Here is a 22,180-nt window from a genome sequence, read left to right as displayed (position 1 = left end):
AGATGATAGGACATTATGCAAACAGAGTCCCTAAAGAGAGATGTTGTTGTGGGTTAAATAATTTTTAATAATTATTTAGATACTCCCTCCCAATAAATACTCACAGATATGAACCTCCCAGACTTCCAGTGTCCTCCAGAGATCGATGGGAAAAGTAGAATGAGTCACTAAAAATACAGCTCAAATAACGAAAAGTCCTTTATCTTCCAAACTCCTTGGATCAGTACAGTCAGTGGGGACTATGTTGATTCTCTCATGGATGCTGGAAAAACCCCAGCCTGGAAGCAAGGCAGCTGAGGGTCTTTAAATGTCATAAAGAAGGTTATTATTATGTATAAGATGATTCCTGAAAGCTGGGCCTGAGCATGGAAAAATAACACTGCTGCTCCGAATTCGCTCCGCTCGGACACAGGGGTGCATGGGGACCTGGGAGATGGTTCAACGAGCTGAGGGTTGTTGTCATGGAGTACAGACAAGGATAGGGTACAAACGGCAACAGGGGAGGTTCAGGATACACAAAGCAGAACTTTTGACACTGAGTGTTGATAAACACTGAGGACTGTCGAGAGATCCTGTTTTCTGGAGATGCTTAAAAGAACATTGCTATCTGATCTGACAGGGATGCTTTAGGGTTCCAGACTGTATCCTGGAGAAGGGTTTATATCCTTGATCATTATATAAAATAAGTCATTTTAAAAACTCTTTTTCTAGCCCTGCTCTCTTCAAGAACGCTAAAGCTGAGTTACAGTTCTGAGTTTTCTGTGCCTATTTCTTTGCCTCTCACCTTACACTTTCTGCCGAGGTGAGGAATTGCTATTCTTTCTCTGCAATGAAAAAATGAAAGAACAGGAAAGCAGGCAGGGAGGCCAGATAACCTTGTGCTCCAGAATTGAGTGTAAATTAAGTCTAGAGCCTCCGAGATTTGTTATAGATGCCAAATGGGCAGGAGGAGCAGTGAGAATTGCAAGAACTGGATTCAAACTCAGATTCCGTCACTTAACGGCAAAAAAACCTCAACTAAGTTACCAAGTCCCTGAGCTTCATTTTCCTTTCTGTGAAGTGAGGCTATTAATATCGGCACTGAGTACATATTGGGGCTGTCTGAGGATCAGATGAAGTCATGTCTGTGAAAGCGCTCCTTGAACTGTGAAATATTATATGTGGCATTGTTAGAAACAGACAAATAAGAATCTCATTTTGGCCATTAACCTTAACTTTCTCTTTACTTAACCTTTCAGTTCATCCATGGGAGAGTCACCAGACGGATTTGAATTTTCTGTTTGATTTCTCATCTCTTTCTCTGGTGGACGTGCTAAGGGTTAGGGACGTAGTCGCTGATGGGCTTCAGGAGAACAAAGGGTGGGGAAAAAAGGACACAGGTGATTTTCCCTATGGATGACAAGACTTCAATCCTTAAAAAACTAAGAAATAACTATTTCTCAACTGCTCTGAAATGTTTCCTATTCACTATGCACATACACAACATATTATTGTCGCACAGACACATATTTTGTTGTCACACAGATACATACACACACGTATTCCAGCTCTGCCAGGTATGATCTTGGGCAAGTTAATTTCTCTGTACATTGTTTTCCTCATATGGACACTGGGAAAATAAGAGTGCCCATCCCATAAAATTCTCATGTTAAATGAAGTAATAAATGTAGAGTTCTTATAACAGTGTTTGGCACATAGTGTCAGAAGATTTTTACAATGTTTTTACAGAATGTTTTTACAGTGACACTGTATAAAACAGTGTCAAAAGCTCTGCTTTATATATCCTGAATCTCCCCTGCTCCCATTTGTACTCAATAAATGATTCTTTCTGGATCTTACTTGATCTGCGCAACCCTGCGAATTGTCAGTTAATATTGTGTCCCATCTTACAAATAGAAAAGTGATGACTTGGTCAAGGGGACTCTGCCCCCTAAAGGTTTGTGATTGGATCCTCTCCCATGAAAGTCTCTGACAGGAGAACAGAACCTCATAGCTTGGGTTAGGACCCAGATGATAAAGTGAACAATCTCTCAGAGTTAAAATTATATTTGAAAGACCTTTAAATCATTCATAAAGAGAGCATACATACTTCTGTGGATACGACTTAGTAGGATAATTCTTAAGGACACTAAGATTCGAGAATCATGGGGTAAATTCAGGAAGAAACTAAAAGAAAGTCTATATGCAGCTGTCTGAATATTCAGAGTATTTTGCTTTTTAGGAAATCAAAGTGTTTCTGTTGTCTACAAGAGTTCCTCCATACTGATTTTTAAGACTATTAAACTTTATACATTAATATATGTCAATGTATTTGTCTCTTAGAATAGATCAACCAATAGCAGGGAGTCTTAAGAATTAGGTTCCAAAATCGGAGGCTGGGTGTGGAGGTTCACACCTGTAATCCCAACACTGTGGGAGGCTGAGGCAGGTGAATCAAACTGAGGTCAGCAGTTTGAGACCAGCCTGACCAACATGGTGAAATCCTACTAAAAATACAGCAATTTGCTGGGCATGGTTTTGTGCGTCTGTAATCCCAGCTACTTGGGAGGCTGACGCAGGAGAATTGTTTGAACCCGGGAGGTGGAGGTTGCAATGAGCCAAGATCGTGCCATTGCACTCCAGCCTGGGCAAAAAGAGCAAAACTTCATCTCAAAAAAAGAAAAAAAAAATAGAATTAGGTTCTAACATTGGTGCTTAAGTTAAACGTGTGCAGAATATAATTCTAATGTACACAATATTCTCTGGTTTTGCGTTAGTATGGCATGTTTTCTTTAAAATCCAGCGATTGGTGTGCTTGAGTAATTTTTGGTGTAGCAGACAATTTTGGGTTATCTTCTAATGTCTGACATCCCTTTTCTGAGAATTGACTCATGTATGTGCATGAGCCCTTGGAGCTATATTCATATTATATGATCCATGGCCCTCCACAGTTTAGAGGTAGAGGATGGACATAAGAAACACATTTGACCAGTAAAATTCTCCATCCCAGCATTCTGGAACTGGACTCCCATAGTATCTGTCATTCTCTCACGCTCACGTGAAGTGAGGAGAGATAAATTTGAGAGCTAAGGCATCGTTAGAGGTGCTTATTATAACCACCTGTAATAGTATGTGAAAAGAAGCAGAAAAGGCTAGTTTGCTGAAGAAGAATGGGCTAAAGTAAAATGAGCAGCGGTAAGCAGGAGAGAGAGAGACAAGAAATGAATGAGAGACAGAAGAAATAAGAGAATGAGGAGACGTGAAGAGAAGAAGAGAGGACAGAACAGCAGAGAAGAAAAACCAGTTGATTAAGTTACTGGTGGTTCATTTGTGGCTTAAATTCCTTGTGAAACTTAAATGTACCACATGAGTTTGGTTTCTGTGAATATCAATATATCCTTTTAAGGTATATGTGTGTTTCTTAAACTATGTTAGATAAATTCATTTTACTTTCAGCATTCATTTTATGTCCTAAGGCATCACAAAAGCATCCAGCTCCTAGCTACAGACAGACATATTATAGTTATTTCAATGCTCAACTCCTGAATTTACTTTAACCTTGACTTGTAGACTAGAAAAGGTCTTGAAAAGTCATCTTGCACATCTTGCTTTTAATTAACACTGCATCTTGACCATTCCAGATAGATCTGTCCTATTTTTAGTAAAATCCCAGTAATGAAATTCAGTATTGGTTTTCAGTCATTTGTTTTCACTGTAAAATAATCCTCATAACTAGAATACATTACTTCCTATGGAACATAAATAATTCTGAATCCAATGACTCACATTTCCCAAGACAGACCAACCAGGGGGTAAAATCTGTTCACAGAAGAGTAATAAAATGACATTTCTCCACATCTGTTCCCACAACATTAGGAATTCCAGTCTTACTCAAAACTCTGCCAAATAGCTCTGAGAGTTCCCAGGAAATTTCGTTGGTGTGTTCCACCGATCAGTCCTTTCAGCTCTGAAGTTAGCATTTGCTGTTTTCTTACTTTCCAGCTCTGGCTTCCTACAGCAATGGCTGTTGTCAAGGCTGAACATTGGTTGTCACTCAGCCAGAGTTGTCTCTGAAAACGGAGGCTTCAATCAAATGAATCCTCCTCATGCTTTAAATACCCCTCAACGATTTTAGTAAAATATCACTTCCAGCTTTTCCTTGCTCCTTTCTTTGTAAGACCTTCATCCTAGAGTTCAAGATTAGACCCCAGATTTGGCCGAGAATAGCCTGAGTGATGGAGAGGGTGTTTTGAGTGATTGATAGACATACTATTTTCCTCTGAGCTAGTCCTTACTGTTGACATAGCTCGGTTGTTCTGGGGACTGTCTTTTATCCCTTCTTCCTGTCTTTGCTCAGTGAGTTCTTCCCCAGAAACTCATCTGGTCTATACACAAATAGACTCCTGCCTGCCTATTCAGCCTCAGACAAACCCAGGTGTGTCTGGGTTTTGGAGTCCACATCACTAGTTCAGTCCTGGCTCAATTAAGACTATAACTTGGGTCCTAATTATACATACACAGAGAAAAACAATCTCACCTATAGAGTCGAACCACCTTAAAATGAAAAAGGAAAACACATATCTATACCTATAGGCCCTGTCCTTTACCAAACTCTGAATTTATGAAGTTGTTATGCTGCTGTCCACATTTGACCTGTAGCATCACCAAATCTGTGAAATCACAGATTGTATTTTTGGTGCATTCTTCATAGTAATGCCAAAGAGGTGAACTACTCCAGACATAGACATTTGAGGAGAATTTCTAGTTGTCACTGGCAAGCACCCAGCAAAGTGCCTGATAACGGCCCAACAGATATTTATTGAGTTGAGCTGCCTGTCCCGGCCTGAGTCACCCTCAGACCTGACTTCAGATGCTGTAAGTTATTTGAAGAGTCTTCTTAATAGTTGATCTCTGCACTGGTTTTCTCTTCATAAAATAACGATAGTTCTAATTTTTTCTGTAAGATCTCACTTTCCGCCTTTAATCATTTCCATGGCTGCCCTCTGAACCATCTGCATGTTCTCCGTGTCCTTTTCTGTAACAGCTGTGAGGCACAGATATTAACGGCTGCTTTCTGACCCTCAGACTGGTGCTGAGCTTATGTGACTTTTAGGGACTTAACAATGACTCAACACTGGCTCTAAGTTTCATGGCCACCCTCATTGTGTGTGTGTGTACCTTTCCATTCCCCTTATGAAACATCTCCTGCTCCTAACTTCCTATGGGCACGTCCTTCCATGATCTCTTTCCATCCTCCCTTTCCTGTTTGCTCACTTCTTTTCTTGCTCATCTTGGAGACTATGCAATTCCGGATTAATTACAAATAGAGAAGAGCTGGTGATAACTCCACAGCCCAGAGAAAGGAGGTCTCTTTACAAGAAGGCTCGCTCTCAAAGGTAGGCTCGGTCTTCTTAACCTGCCTTTCGCCCTCTACCTCCCTCCTTGGATCTCCTGCCCTTGGGTTCCTGCTTGCCCTGCGTTTCCCATGCTCACGGAGAATCAGGACCTCCAGAGCAGCCCAGCCTGGGCTTGGTCAGGAATGATCCAGGCTCTGAAGGGTTAAGGCTGGAGTCTATATGGTTGGAGAGTATTATCAGTTGTCCTTCTGAGAGTGGAGTGAAGGCTCCTCCCCTGCTGCCTACCCGCCCCTTTCACATGATCTCTGCCCGTGGCCATGGAAGGGGGAGGGGAGGGGGGAGAAGATAAAGGAGGGGGAAAAGAGTTTACAAAGTAATTTAGAAAGTCCTCATAAAGCTTGTGTTTTCATTTAGCAGCATGAATCCAGAACAGCAACAGACCCTCAGAGGCAGCAGCCAACTGGGAATTGAGTGGAAAAAAAAAAAAAATACGCATCCTGGACTCTGGCACTGTCCAGGTTTTTTTGGTCGGGGAAGCAGTGGTGGGAAGGGATTAAATCAAATTTTTCGGGGGAGAGCTCGGCTCTAGGCTTTCATGGCCATAATACTACAGGTCGACTCCACGTGTGTGCCCCAACTGTTCCGGAAGCTTCCATTGGAAGAAACCCCAAACTTTAAGCTGTGCTCATAGCTTCAGCTCAAGTAAGAAAAACGAGGTGCGGGGTAGGCAGGGGGGACCACAGGATGGGGACCAAGTCTCAGATGGAGGGGAAGGAAAAGCAGATGGATATGGGTGGGAATAAGGCAGAAGGGAGCTGTGTCTTTAAGTCTGTCCTATGGTTATACATATTTTTTCTTCTATGAATGGGTTTTGCTGTAAATTATAGCTTTGCCCATAGTCCCTTGGGTCAAAAGAAATAGTCTCCAAACAGAAAACAGCTCTGATTGGTGACTTTCCTTCTTCCCTCCCCAACCCCCTTCCTAATTGAAACCAAATGTGCAATATATTGGATGCTGGGATCCCTGGCGCTTTCCCAGGAATCCTCAGAATGTGAGGTTTCTCTCAAAGGCATCTTGCATCAGCCTGTGGATGTATTCCTACCACCGGGCTCCTTCACCGGCAAAGTGGAAAAAGAAGCGTTTCACAACAAATTCTTCTTTTTGGGTTGGGGAAACGCAGTGGATTATAGCTCTGTTTTCTTCTTTCCAAAACTGTGCACCCCTGGATGAAAGTAAGTCATGTGGGTATTTTTTCTTTATTATTTTGCTCTTTTTTGAAAACGAAAGCTCCGCATATACTTCTTTTGGTGTCTCAGGAAAAGTTTTATAAAGGAAACAGAAGGGCGTTTTAAGTCAGGCAAGGAAAGGAACAGAATGAGGCATCACAGACTTGAGAAATCAGATCCCACATTTTTGGGGGTCTGAATTCATGTTACGAAGGGAAGAATAAAGAGCACTAATAACCAAAGAAGGCTGAAGCAAAATAAGTGAATCCATAGCAGCTGCAAGATACAATAAACAGCGTTAGCAGTGTTGAAATTGTTGGCAGGCAAGACAGGCCGATTGCAGAATTAGTTTCAGGATGGAGAAAGCAGAGCAAGAGAGCGAAGTTTTTAGGCAGCTAGCAGTGTGTTAGAAGGTCCTGAGTTTTGGAGATAATGTAGACCAAGCATTTTTTGTTTTTCAGGGGAGTTGCTGATTTACTTGTGAGTAGGGTGACTTTGGATGACGGGTGGCTTCCCCCTGAGATTTGGGGTGGCCCGGGGGAGGCCGGGTGCATGGAGGATTTTTCAGTTGGTGACGATGAAATACAGCTTCCCAGACTCATCTTGCTGGCTCTGGGTGTCTTTCCCTTTTTTATGGAAAGACTTGGGACTGTTTTCATTTGGGACCTCTGAGTCCTGGCCTAGGTTCAAGAGTCCCATCCAAAGGGAAAGAGAACTTTTCCGAGTGGCTGAAACTCTCAGACCAGCCATTTGAGGCAAGCGTTCCGTACTGTTCAAGCCAGTAGGGGGTTCAGCACCATTTTGCCGATCGTTGATTGTTGGCTTCCTACATCCTTTCTATAGAGGAACACAGAGTTAAGAGTCCTTAGGCCTCTCATCTGATCCCCTTGCTCCACAGACGTCAAAAATGACAGGAAGGGGACTGACCTGTTCAAGTCCCACAGTACATCTGTAGCGAAGCTCCAAATGAAATTGAGCTTCTCTCTACTGCTAGTCCAGTGTTCTTTCCACTCCATACCTCTGCTTTCATTTCCTTTTGAAGGTTTATTCTGGCTGAGACAATAGAGGCAGTATGATGAGCAAGTCACCACAAGGACGTTAATTATCAGTAATGAGCCAATGGTGTCTATAGTTATATTTGTGTGTGTGTGTGTGTGTGTGTGTGTGTGTAAAATAAAAGGAAGCTAACTTTTGAGTATTTTCTATGCACCAGGCTTCATGCTCAGGGCTTTTCATATATGATTTGATTGAATTCTCACGGCTATGTAAGGCATTGTTTCTATCTTACATATAATGACATTAACGCTTAGAGAGATGAAATGAGTTGCTCAAGGAAATGCAGCTAATACATTTGAAACTCACGTATGTCTGACTCTAAAACCTTTGCTCAGAATCACCATTCAGCGATGCTCCTTTCATCTCCTTTGCATTTGGTTACTTTTGGATTCCAATTCCATATTTCACTGGGTGATCAGGAGGTGAAGGTATCAGGCTACAGGAGCAGTAGGGATTTTCTCTCAGAGGCCACTTCTGCACTTGGCTGAACATTTATCTGGATATCAGATAAATGTTGATTTATCTGGTTGATTTCTGGGTCTTTGGTATATACTTACCTTTGTTATGCAAAGAGCCTGGGACTTAGAGTCAGAAGACTCAGGATCAGTTCTGGCCCTACCTTTTACTACTTAGCAAAGTTGCTTTGCCTTTCCGCATCTTGATTTCTGTGTTTATTATATGGGAACAGTGGCAGTACCTTTCAGTATTATTGTTGTAAGAGGTATTGGACGTGCATACATTCTGAAGGCTATTAAGGGCTTGCTGGTCTGTCTCAGCTCTTATGATTAGGATCAGTAAACACCAGAACGTCATGTAAGGCGGCCCCTGTGGCGCTGGGTCTGGCAGTTGCTGCTGACACTGGCAGGAGGGGGAAGATAGATTTGGATGTGTGTGAAACTCTGAAATCAGTGGCCTCAGCCTTAGTGCCTGTCTCCTTTGAATGGAAGCAAGTCCTCCTCCTTCCCAGGGCAATACTCCTGAGGATTCTGTCTTAAATTCTCCTCTGCTGGCCTGGTTTGCCATGATTCCTCACCTGAAGCAGTGCAGGCGGAAGAAAACTGTGCTTGTTCAAGCATCCCCTTCTTGGAGATTCTCTGTCTCTGAAAAGGAAGGCTTTAGCCAGGACCAGTCCCCTGATTGATCCTTAGACAAGACTGACATTTGAGGAGCTTCAGATCTAGCTGAGGGCAGATCCTTGACCCAGGACCTTCTTGTCACTGGCAGGCACATCTCCCTCCATCCTTTCCCTGACATCCCCTATTCTGTACCTGCAGTCAGAAGGGAAGCCGCTGCTCTCCTGGGGTGGGGATTGAGAGCCAGCCTGCAGTGGGGAGGCCCCAGCCTCTGTTTCTGGGTAAGATCCATTTGCTTTAGAAACCTTAAAAGTAAGGGAAGTGGGGAAGGTGTTTTCCAGAATGCCTTTCACTTGGATTCCTCAACAGTCTCCATGTCCAAGCACAGAGTGGGACTGTCTTCCAGAGAAACCTTATCACCTGCCTACTCTCCCCTAGCCGCTCTGTGAACTCCCACTTTTCTTCCCTTCTTATATAATCGCTCCCCAGTCTTGAAGTCATATGCATTCTCTATCACACACAGTGAATTTAGTTCAGACCTTTCCGTGTATTTGCATTTTTAATAGATGCATGAAAAAATCAGAGCGGCCACCCCTTATATATTCATGTCACACCATTTTCAGTTCGTATGAACTCTCAGACATCCTTCCCAAGCTCCTTTACAAGATCTGCTTTCAGGCACTTCACATCACCCTCAACTCAAACACACAACCCAAACACACATCTCGCAGGCATCCAGAAAGCAAACACACGTCTAAAAACGGGCCTCCACAGACATGCTAACGATCTTGTGCCAGCTCACATAAATGGTGACCTGCCTGCAACACAGACACACTGGACTCTTTATACCTCTTGCCCTGTTTGAAGCTGTGCAACATATGAATTAATCAACTCTCTCCCAACAACGACTACTCAGTCCAGAAATGTGTCCGGTATCCCCAGGCATCCCAGAGCTTCTCTGAATTCAGCAACCATCCATAATGAGGGCTGTTCACCAAGAAATTAGAAACTCCAGGTGGACCTTAAAGATTTTCAGACCAATCACATCAGAGTATCTGAGGTTGAAGATTGGAAATCAGTACTTTGAACTGCTCCCCGGTGATTCTGATGTGAAACAGAGTTAAGTACCTTTACTGATAAATCTCCAGCTGTGTTGTCTTTGGCAATTCAATTCTATTCCATTGGATTTAATTCTATTCCTCAAAGATTTGTTAACACTGTGCTTAAGATTTTTACTAATAGCATAGTTTAGTAAAGGAGCTGAGATGTCCAGATACCTGTGAAGATGGTAGTTTGGACACCCTTTCGGACATAGGTCATAGGTAGCTAAACCCACGAAGTTTTCTATAATACAAGATAATCCTTAGGGCCTTAATGGCTTAAGTTGCCAAAATAAATTGAGATGGAAGATGGATTGAAAATGAGGGCAAGTAATCTAGCATTTTTGCATTTTTTCCTTTCAAAATTTGAATGCTTTTATGAATCAAAAAAACATGAAACAATACAAATCTCAGTGAACTCTCATGTCTAAGATAGTTTTTCACTGATTTTATTCTGCTCTTAAATAGTGCTGATTTCGAAAGATGACAGGTATATTTTTTATCTATTAAAAATGTCATAGCATTCTGATAAACTGTCATAATTTTGTTTTTGCTGTATTTATTTACTCCTCAGTAAACAGTTATTGGATGCCTAGTCTCTGCTGCATACTGTTCTATGTTTTATAATCAACAAGCCCCATGAAGTTATGAGCACTTATAAGCATTCACTGCTTTAGGTTCTAGGGAGTATAATATGAATTTGACCATACAACACTTGATTTAGAAAATTAGTATCGACACTGGGTTAATAAAATTTAGCTTTTAAAGTTTACTGAACTGTAATTCAAAATAATACAGAAACAGTTATTATATGATTGTCAGTAGAATCAGGTGTCATGCCATAAATAGGACCTCAAATTTTATATTTTTTATAATTTTTAAAAATTAATAGAGCAGCTTTAGCTTTATAGAAAAACTGAGAACAAATGCATCGTTCTCATGAATTCCATCTATCTTTTGCACAGTTTCCCTATTATTATAACCTTGTATTAATATTGTTTTATTTCCTATCAATTACTCATATGTGTTTATTAAACATAAGATAATAAATTTATTATTTGTTCCCTGTTACTATGAAAAGAATAAATCATATTTCTGCCTCTCAAGCTGTTTATAAGGTTATGTATCTACAGTTTGAGGTTTCTCATTTATTAGAAAAACCTTTTTCTGTGCACTGAGTGCATGACTTATTCAGTGCTGGGGCTTAACACAGTATCTGGACATAGTAGACATTTAATAAAATATCTGCTGAATATATAAACAAATGAAATGAAGGATCTAGAAGTAAAAGACATAATCCTTGTCCTTAGGAACTTAGGAAACAACAGACACATATAACAGTGACTAGAGAAAATTTCAGAAACACATAAAATATTATTAAATCTCTGATAAAGGAGACATTGGTATAGGCAAATGAGGCATAAAGCCATTACCAAGAGTCCCATCCTCTTTTCTGGGGCTGTACTTATCATCACCATTGTCTTTGTTACCATGGTCTTCATTATTATCCTAGTAATTCTATTGTTCTACGTCTAAATCCAAGCATTAAAAAGAAACTCCCATATCCCCATGGTAAGGTTGGAAAAGTATGTGCAAGTGTGTCTGTGTGTGTTTTTGGCAATTTTAAAGTACAGTCACACCAATATATGCCACTTTCATTTCTTGCCAGAAGTAAAATGAGTGACTACTAGAGCTTTGTTAAAGAAAATCACACTTTGGAAGTCCTTGTGGGAGCCATACCAAAATGCCTGGCAGTGTTGTAACTTCTCAGAGACATGTGAAAATTAGAGGCTTGGTGATGTTTTCAAAGGCTGCTGGCACTTATCCTTCAGGATGGACCCTCCTGAGATGCAGGGGAGCAAATCGACCTGAAGGAGAGAGTGGTAGGAGTTAAGTTCACTCAAGAATAGCAATCTGTTCCTCAGACAGACACAGTTCTAATTTTAGAATGTGTATGTAACAGAGAGTTTAAAATGGACATAATAAAGCTAAAATAGTATCAATAGAAATTAAAAATAAGTCCTAATCCCTACCAAAATTCCAGCAAGTTTTTTCTTAGATATCAACACACCAATTTTTTTTTTCTTTTTTCTTTTATTGAGAAGGAGTCTTGCTCTGTCACCCAGGTTGGAGTGCAGTGGTGCAATCTCAGCTCACTGCAACCTCTACCTCCTGGGTTCAAGCGATTCTCCTGTCTCAGCCTCCCAACTAACTGGGACAGAGTGTATTCCCTCTCAAATACACTTCCTGTATTTGAGAGGAAATACAGATGGTCCTGACTTAAAACACTTCAACTTATGATTTTTCAACTTTATGATACTGCAAAAGCGATACTCATTCGGTAGAAATAGTACTTTGAATTTTGAATTTCATTCGACAAAACTGTAGAAACAGTAAAAATGTTCATGGTTGCCAGGGATTAGGAGTGGGGGGGATAAATAGAACACTGGGGATTTTTAGGGTAGTGAAACTGTTCTGTGGTTACTACATTTTACCTTTGTCAAAATCCATAGAATGTACAACGCTAAGAGTGAATGAACCCTAAAGCAAACAATGCAAATATTGTGGGTTTTTTTTTTTTTGAGATGGAGTTTCGCTTTGCCGCCCAGGCTGGAGTGCAGTGGCACTATCTCAGCTCACTGCAACTTCCACCTCCTGGGTTCAAGCGATTCTCCTGCCTCAGCCTCCTGAGTAGCTGGGATTACAGACACCTACCACCACACCTGGCTAATTTTTGTATTTTTAGTAGAGACAGGGTTTTACCATGTTGGTCGGGCTGGTCTCGAAATCCTGACCTCATGATTCGCCTGCCTTGGCCTCCCAAAGTGCTGGGATTACAGGCGTGAGCCACCGTGCCCTGCTGAAAATGATGTGTTGATATCACATACCATTAGGTTTATTGTTAGGCTTATTGGTTATAATAAATGTGCCACTCTCTGGAGGGATGTTAATAGTGAGGGAGGTTTTGTGGCAGAGGGCAGGGTTTATATGGGAACTGTACTTTCTACTTAATTTTGCTGGGAACCTAGAACCTAGAATAATTTTGCTCTAAAAAAATGAAAGTTTAATTTTGAAAATCTGTCTTATCTCCAAATTTTAACACTTTGATTTTATCTTGGCTACTTCTTTCTTATTTGAAGGCAGGCAGCATAATATGATTATAATCATAAGCATCTGTATTTTAAAATGATCAATTTTGTTTTTCAGATAAGTACCCTAAACTTAAATGACATTATTTTATTTATTAAAGCTATCTGAGGCAGAAATGTTTCAAATTCTTGAGAGAGACTAATTGAGTAGGTTAATAGCAGATATGTAGGTATTTTTTATGTCATACCCTTCAAATTATAATAACTATCACTTAAAGAATAGTCATTTGTTTTGTTTGTTTTTATAGACAGAGTCTCACTCTGTTGTCCAGGCTGGAGTGCAGTGTTGCAGTCATGGTTCACTGCAGCCTCTACCTTCTGGGCTCAAGTGATCCTCCCACCTGAGTCCTTTGAATAGCTGGGACTATCTGTGCATGCTACCACAACTGGCTAATTTTTTTTTTTTTAGAGATGGGGTTTCGTTATGTTGCTCAGGCTGGTCTCAAACTCCTGGGCTCAAGCAGTCCTCCCACCTTGGTTTCTCAAAGTGCTGGGATTACAAACGTGAGCCGCTGCACCCACCCTCACTGAATTGTTTTAACTACAACTTAGTGTGGTAGAAAGAGTGATGCGCCAAGGGTTAACAGGGTGAGATTCTCATTAACTTTGCCACCTATGAGCAGTGGGACTTTGTGCAAGAATTTTAAAAATCTTTCTGCAAATAAATTTTCTCATCTGACCCAGCACGGTGGGTCACGCCTGTAATCCCAGCACTTTGGGAGGCTGAGGTGGGCAGATCACAAGGTCAGGAGTTTGAGACCATCCTGGCCAACATGGTGAAACCCTCCCTCTACTAAAAATACAAAAAATTATCCAGGTGTGGTGGCAGATGCCTGTAATCCCAGCTACTAGGGAGGCTGAGGCAGGAGAATCACTTGAACCTGGGAGGAAGAGGTTGCAGTGAGCCAAGATCATGCCATTGCACTTCAGCCAGGGTGACAGTGCAAGATTCTGTCTCAAAAAAACAAACAAACAAAAAAATTTCTCATCTGTAAAGGGCAATATAAAATTTCTACATTTTCCAGTCCAATTATGCTCATCGCTATCCTGTCGGCACCCACAACCTCATATTCACTTTCACAGATAAGACTTGATTCATTATGATCTTCACCCCAATGGTCACCCTATCCCCATACTCTCTGAATATGCTCCTCTCTCCTCTCATTTTAGCTAAATACCACTCTTCTTTAAAGGCCAGCTTAAGTTTCAGATCCTTCGTCCATCTCAGATCTTACTTCTTGGAATTTCTAGTTGTTTTGGTCAGTATCACTTAGTTTAGCAAAGACCACGTCTTAGGTGATCACTCTAACTCACCTTACAGCATAACTCATAAGTGAGTGCTTACTGAGTTCTCACTGTCTATTAGATTAAGGACTTACTTTATATGTCTAGCACAGTGCTTGTTTGTTGTTGGAAAAATTTTTAGATGGCAATAATTGAGACCTCATACACTATAGTTTTTGAGGATGGAAAAGAGCTCAGTAAGTTTCCATTAATTGGTTATGCCATTAAGATCAGCATCTGAAGAGAGCTAGGTCATGGAAAAATGGTCTAAGTACTGGACTTACTATCAGAAGTACTGGGCTTAAATCTTTATTCTTATGAGTTGTGAACATTGTAGAAAGATACTAATGTCTTTGCGAGTACAGATAAAGAGGAACAGATAAGCTCACCTGAAAACTTGGTTTGTATTGGGTTTGTATTAGACAGAGGGCTATTTTGTTTTATATCTTAATTTTTATTTATTTATTTAATTATTTTTGAGACAGAGTTTCACTCTGTCGCCCAGGCTGGAGTGCAGTGGCATGAACTTGGCTCACTGCAACCTCTGCCTCCTGGGTTCAAGCGATTCTCTATTCTCCTGCCTCAGTCTCCCAAATAGCTGGGATTATAGACACCCACCACCATGTCCAGCTAATTTTTGTATTTTTAGTAGAGACAGGGTTTTCCCATATTGGCCAGGGTGGTCTTGAACTGCTGACCTCAGGCCATCCACCCAACTCGGTCTCCCAAAGTGCTGGGATTATAGGTGTGAGCCACCACATCAGGCCTGTTTCATTTATTTTAACAACAAATTGAAGATGGTTATTCCAGGAGGGTTTCTGAATACTGCCCCGGATTTGGATTCTCCCGGTTTGATTACAGGCAGTGCTGGTGTCTTTCTCTGGATCACACTCGTTTCCTCATGCTTGTGTTCAGTCATCTGATCATAGAAATGCTTACCTTTAACCTTTCCCTCTCTCAGAGTGTTCTCTCTCTTCTGAAATACCTTTCATTGGTTAAAGCTTCCAAAAAATTCCTTTTTGAACATTCAGTGTTATGTAAAAAACAAATTACCTGCTACTTAATATCATGTTTGGAGGTGAAAAATTTTCCAAACCTTTTGTTCAGCCATTTATTACCAAAGGGGTATCAAGCTGGGATGTCAAACTAGGATGTAAATTCTAGACCTGTAAGATTCCTTTAAGGGCATCTGAAAAGTTGCTTTCTAATCCTTTTGCTGTATTTTGGTGGCAAGCTTTGTTTTTACAGTTTAAAGGGTGATTGATGTTCTTCTTCTTATCTTTCCTTCACAACTTTCTGAAGTTCACTTGCCTGTTTCATTTTCATGACTTAAGGTGCCAGCTTCTTCTGCCCCTCTCCTGGATCCACCAGCAACCCCCATACTCCAGAAATATGGAGCTACACTGTACCTTTCCCTGAGCTGTAGAAAGTTCCACCTCTAGGTTCCCAGCTGCTTCTCATCATCATTTTTCAATTGATTGAGTTGCCAACATTTACAAAATACATTTAAGAAAGACACTCATAATGTCTGGTGTTGACCTATGTACACAGGTAAACTTCAGTGACTCTCCATTTCCCTTTCACTGCTGGCCTCAGGCTTTTTGCAGAAGTAATATAGAAAAGAAGAAGAGCATTGAAATAGGATAGAAGATCTAATTTTCTTTTGTTTTCTTGAGATAGAGTCTCGCTCTGTCATCCGGGCTGGATCTCGGCCCACAGGGCTCAGGTGATTCTCCTGCCTCAGCCTCCCGGGCTCAGGTGATTCTCCTGCCTCAGCCTCTCTAGTAGCTGGGATTACAGACACCGGCCACCATGCCCAGATAAATATGTATTTTTAGTAGAGATGGGATTTTGCCATGTTGGCCAGGCTGGTCTCAAACTCCTGACCTCAGGTTATCCACCCACCTTGGTCTCCCACAGTGCTGGAATTACAGGTGTGAGCCACTGCACCTGGCCAGAAGATCTAATTTTCTAACTTACAAAGTACTTGAATATTGAAAGGAATTTTATATTTTTAAAACTAAACCCTCATTTGGGTTGGGTAGGGTTAGGGCAAGGAGAAGTCTGGGAAGCAGTTCTTGGGTAGTTAAATTGGAAAAATAGAGTCTGACACATTCCGAATGGCTCCATATTTGTTGCCTGCAGGCAGTACATAAGAAGTGAGACCTGGCTTTAAGAAAGGCAATGCCTGTGAAAACCCTGGATACACTTGCAACTTGCCTTACCCAAAAGTGTTTAGGTCTCTAGCGGGACACCTCCAGTTTCTTTTGAAAATAAGCTGATATTTGGTTTCCAAAAATGTATTGAACTAGTCTTAACGAGAAAAATAAAAAATTTATTGAACTTTCTTACACCTAATGCTACACTTTATCATTTAAAAAAGTAATAAAGTATATGTTTGGGTGGGAGTGTAGAAGAGACTGTAGTATTTTTGTGTCTGAAGCTTCTATAAGGTCTTAATCCAGCCTTTCACAGGAACGTAAGACATAATTGTCATCCACAGCTTGTTCCTAAATTTACTCAGCTACACTTTCTCAGAGCTATGGAGAGAAGTACTCCGATGCTATTTAAAAATACTTGAAATGCTTTTTTGTGATGATGAAGTTATTATAGTTACAAATGCAAGATTCAGCAATAGGCATTAAGAAAAAATGTCCCACAGACAGCCTGATGATCATGGTGTATGACTCTTTCTTCTGAATACATGAGGGTTGGATGAATGTGGTGAAAAGGGATTGAGATATCTAGATCCACATCATTTACTTGTATAAGCAGTCTCACAAATGGGTATATAGCCAAAAGAAATGAAAGCATATGTCAAAGAGATATGTGCACTCCCAGATTTACTGCAGTGTTATTCACAGTAGTCGAGATATGGAATCAACTTAAGTGTCCATCAGTGGATGGATGGATAAAGAAAATGTGGTACGTATACACAATGGAATACTATTCAGCCTTCAAAAAGAAGGGAATCCTGTCATTTGTGACAACATGAATGAACTTGGAGGACATTGTGTTAAGTGAAATAAGCCAGCCTAGAAAAACAAATACTGCGTAATCTCATCTATATGTGGGGTGTAAGAGAATAGAACTCATAGGAAAATGGTAGATTCCAGAGGCTGGGGAGAGGTGGGGTGGGAAGATTAGAGAGATGTTAGTTATATGACGCAAAATTTCAGTTAGCTAGTAGGAACAAATTCAAGAAATCTATTGTACATCATGGTGACTACAGTTAATAGCAATAAATTGTATCCGTGAATATTTCTGTGATATTAAATTTTAAGTGTTCTCACTACGACTGAATGATAAGTATGTGAGGTAATGCATATGTTAAATAGTGTGATTTAGCTATTTCAGAATGTATACATATATCAAAACATCATGTTGTGTGCCATAAATATATACAGCTTTTACTTGCCAATTAAACATATTAATTTAAAAACTATAAAAAAGAAACGTAGTGTAGGATTCATACCAGACCTGCTCAAATCAGTATCTATATGTAAATATTAGTTTAAAAAGCAAAATGAGATAAAACAAAACTAAAAAACAAAAGGAATTAAGTTTCTACCTGTACCATGAACCACACTTCTTTTTTTTGAGATGGAGTTTCACTCTTGTCACCCAGGCTGGAGTACAAAGGCACAATCTCTGCTCATTGCAACCTCCACCTCCAGGGTTTAAGTGATTCTCCAGCTTCAGCCTCTCGAGTAGCTGGGATTACAGGCACCCACCACCATGTCGGGCTAATTTTTGTATTTTTAGTAGAGGTGGGGTTTCACTCTGTTGGCCAGGCTGCTCTCGAACTCCTGATTTCAGGTGATCTGGCTGCCTCGGCCTCCCAAAGTGCTGGGATTACAGGCATGAGCCACTGCACCCAGCCAGCCACAATTCTTAAGGCCAGATAAATAGTTTTAAGTGTAGAGTAGATGGTGTTCCACTTGCAAAGAAGAGGATCTCTTGGTCCTCTCCTTCCCCCAGCCCCAAATAATGGCTTTGCTATTGGCAAGAGGGATGGGTTGAGAAGGGAAGTTTGTGAAGCAATGGCCGAGAGCCTTATGGAACAGACATGTGCAGGGGTGGCTTCATCCTAAATGGCTGATGAAGCAGATTTGCTGTCACTTACCCCTGGTGAACAGGCGGGGACCGCCTTCTTTAAGGCAGACAGGTGATGATAGAAGAGTCGACAGCCCTGAATGAAGCTTTCCTCAGGATTGTCCCATTTGGCATTACTCAAACCTGGATAATACATGGACCTGTTTTTTTTTTTTTTTTATTGCATTTTAGGTTTTGGGGTACATGTGATGAACATGCAAGATTGTTGCATAGGTACACACATGGCAGTGTGCTTTGCTGCCTTCCGTCCCCTCACCTGTATCTGTCATTTCTCCCCATGCTATCTCTTCCCACCTCCCCACCCCCCGCCCCTCCTCCATTTCCCCCAACAGACCCCAGTGTGTAGTGCTCCCCTCCCTGTGTCCATGTGTTCTCATTGTTCAACACCCGCCTATGAGCGAGAATATACGGTGTTTGATTTTCTGCTCTTGTGTCAGTTTGCTGAGAATGATGGTTTCCAGGTTCATCCATGTCCCTATAAAGGACGTGAACTCATCGTTTTTGATGGCTGCATAATATTCCATGGTGTATATGTACCACATTTTCCCTATCCAGTCTATCATCGTTGGGCATTTGGGTTGGTTCCAGGTCTTTGCTATTGTAAACAGTGCTGCAATGAACATTCGTGTGCACGTGTCCTTGTAGTAGAATGATTTATAATCCTTTGGATATATACCCAGTAATGGGATTGCTGGGTCAAATGGGATTTCTATTTTTTGGTCCTTGAGGAATCGCCACACTGTCTTCCACAATGGTTGAATTAATTTACATTCCCACCAACAGTGTAAAAGTGTTCCTATTTCTCCACATCCTCTCCAGCATCTGTTGTTTCCCGATTTTTTAATGATCGCCATTCTAACTGGTGTGAGATGGTATCTCAATGTGGTTTTGATTTGCATTTCTCTGATGACCAGTGATGATGAGCATTTTTTCATATGTTTGTTGGCCTCCTGTATGTCTTCTTTTGTAAAGTATCTGTTCATATCCTTTGCCCATTTTTGAATGGGCTTGTTTGTTTTTTTCTTGTAGATCTGCTTTAGTTCTTTGTAAATTCTGGATATCAGCCCCTTGTCAGATGGGTAGACTGCAAAAATTTTTTCCCATTCTGTTGGTTGCCGATTCACTCTACTGACTGTTTCTTTTGCCGTACAGAAGCTGTGGAGTTTGATTAGGTCCCATTTGTCTATTTTGGCTTTTGTTGCCATTGCTTTTGGCGTTTTGGTCATGAAGTCCTTGCCTACACCTATGTCCTGAATGGTTTTGCCTAGATTTTCTTCTAAGGTTTTTATGGTATTAGGTCTGATGTTTAAGTCTTTAATCCATCTGGAGTTAATTTTGGTGTAAGGTGTCAGGAAGGGGTCCTGTTTCTGCTTTCTGCACATGGCTAGCCAGTTTTCCCAACACCATTTATTAAACAGGGAGTCCTTTCCCCATTGCTTGTTTTTGTCAGGTTTGTCGAAGATCAGATGGTTGTGGGTATGTTGTATTTCCTGTGAGGCCTCTGTTCTGTTCCATTGGTCTATATCTCTGTTTTGGTACCAGTACCATGCTGTTTTGATTACTGTAGCCTTGTAGTATAGTTTGAAGTCCGGTAGTGTGATGCCTCCCGCTTTGTTCTTTTTGCTTAGAATTGACTTGGCTATGCGGGCTCTCTTTTGGTTCCATATGAAGTTTAAGGTGTTTTTTTCCAGTTCTGTGAAGAAGGTCATTGGTATCTTGATGGGAATAGCGTTGAATCTGTAAATTACTTTGGGCAGTATGGCCATTTTCACGATGTTGATTCTTCCTAACCATGAACATGGAATGTTTCTCCATCTGTTTGTATCCTCTCTTATTTCGTTGAGCAATGGCTTGTAGTTCTCCTTGAAGAGGTCCTTTACGTTCCTTGTTAGTTGTATTCCTAGGTACTTTATTCTCTTTGTAGCAATTGTGAATGGCAGTTCGTTCTTGATTTGGCATGGACCTGTTTTATAGGGAAATATTTTTCAGCTCTTTGAGTGATCTAGTATTAGGATCTTATTAAAATATGTATAATTATAACACTAGGTATACACTTCTTATGCTTTTAGTTCTTACACAATTATAGAGCCAAAACAAATTTATAAATGAAATCAGATATATCTGAGCAGACCCCAGGATTTGAGAGAGAAAAAGAAATCAAATGTAACCATGAAACTCAATAAGATTTAAATTATTTTAATGTGATAGATGATGTGGTTTTGTTCAAAGTGGTCACTAACGTGGAATCTAAAGATAGGCAGAGTAGAACCATGTATCCTCAGGGTCTGATCTATGCCTAAATCTGCCATTTAAATGTATTAATACTCATGCAAAGCATGCCTGTTAGTGTAGTACATGGAACAAATTGTTATTAATAGCTTTGAAGATTCGTAAGTTCAGGAAAATATAATCTTAACCAAAGCTCTGTAGTAAGCACTCATGGAATGTCAGTTTCAATGAGGTATCATTTGATAATTTGTTAAATTGTCTACTCACAGCCAGGTGCAGTGGCTCACACCTGTAATCCCGGCACTTTGGGAGGCCGAGGTGGGTGGATCACGAAGTCAAGAGATCGAGACCATCCTGGTCAACATGGTGAAACCCCATCTCTACTAAAAATACAAAAAGATTAGCTGGGCATGGTGGCACGTGCCTGTAATCCCAGCTACTCAGGAGGCTGAGGCAGGAGAATTGCCTGAACCCAGGAGGCGGAGGTTGCGGTGAGTCGAGATTGTGCCATTGCACTCCAGCCTGGGTAACAAGAGCGAAACTCCTTCTCAAAAAAAAAAAAAAAAAAAAAAAATTGTCTACTTACTTGAAGATAAGATTAGCATTGTGTTGATATTAAAATTGGTACTAAATGGATATCTAATCCATTTACTAATAGAATCCAGTACAGAACCATCCTTCTTTGTGCATTTATGCCTCAAGTTTCTGCTTATTCGCTGGTATGCGTTGGTATGTAAAAAGCCAAAGTCCTCATGACACACCTGCTCACAGTGTGAAGATGGCATTGGATCCTGTGGCTGAGCAGATTAAACTGCTTCATGACATGCAGTGCTCAGTTTTCCCACCATTTCCTCTATTTCCAGATTGGTCCTTGACTCGACGTGGCTTTCATTTGGCATCTGTGCAACTGTAAACACAAATGGAAAGCCCGGCAGTGAAATTGCATGATGGTTACTGCTTGTATTAAAATGTTAAATTATTATCGAAGACGTAAAATTTTTTCAAAATCCTAGAATTCTTGTGGGCTGCAAGATATTTATACTTTGAGACACGCTGCTTTAAAATTAAATTTCGGCCCCACGGTTCTCAGGAAAACTTTTCTCATCTGCTGTCTTTCCTTTAAGTTCCGTTAATAATTAGAAATTACAATGGTCTCCTGTATGTCTTCTTTTGTAAAGTATCTGTTCATATCCTTTGCCCATTTTTGAATGGGCTTGTTTGTTTTTTTCTTGTAGATCTGCTTTAGTTCTTTGTAAATTCTGGATATCAGCCCCTTGTCAGATGGGTAGACTGCAAAAATTTTTTCCCATTCTGTTGGTTGCCGATTCACTCTACTGACTGTTTCTTTTGCCGTGCAGAAGCTGTGGAGTTTGATTAGGTCCCATTTGTCTATTTTGGCTTTTGTTGCCATTGCTTTTGGCGTTTTGGTCATGAAGTCCTTGCCTACACCTATGTCCTGAATGGTTTTGCCTAGATTTTCTTCTAAGGTTTTTATGGTATTAGGTCTGATGTTTAAGTCTTTAATCCATCTGGAGTTAATTTTGGTGTAAGGTGTCAGGAAGGGGTCCTGTTTCTGCTTTCTGCACATAGCTAGCCAGTTTTCCCAACACC

General features: G+C 40.7%; 1 protein-coding gene across 8 annotated transcripts in view; it reads left to right on the top strand.

Annotated features, from left to right (window-relative positions):
* Positions 1 to 6,318: 6,318 nt before the first annotated feature.
* The window catches only part of DDR2 (discoidin domain receptor tyrosine kinase 2), a 156,493-nt gene continuing 140,631 nt past the window's right edge, over positions 6,319 to 22,180 (top strand). For 3 of the 8 annotated variants that reach the window (XM_074389855.1, XM_074389854.1, XM_003943389.4), the window contains exon 1: positions 6,319 to 6,568. In XM_074389855.1, coding sequence (XP_074245956.1) covers positions 6,563 to 6,568 — 6 coding nt within the window. In that variant the 5' untranslated portion in view covers positions 6,319 to 6,562. Of the gene's footprint in view, positions 6,578 to 22,180 lie in introns of all 8 variants that reach the window. The other 5 variants (XM_074389858.1, XM_074389856.1, XM_074389859.1 and 2 more) reach the window with 3 other exon arrangements.

The sequence above is a fragment of the Saimiri boliviensis genome, chromosome 19, assembly GCF_048565385.1.
Source record: "Saimiri boliviensis isolate mSaiBol1 chromosome 19, mSaiBol1.pri, whole genome shotgun sequence".
NCBI classification, from domain to species: domain Eukaryota; kingdom Metazoa; phylum Chordata; class Mammalia; order Primates; family Cebidae; genus Saimiri; species Saimiri boliviensis.
Note: the sequence above shows the minus strand (reverse complement) of the source record. Positions and strands in the feature narration are given on the sequence as shown.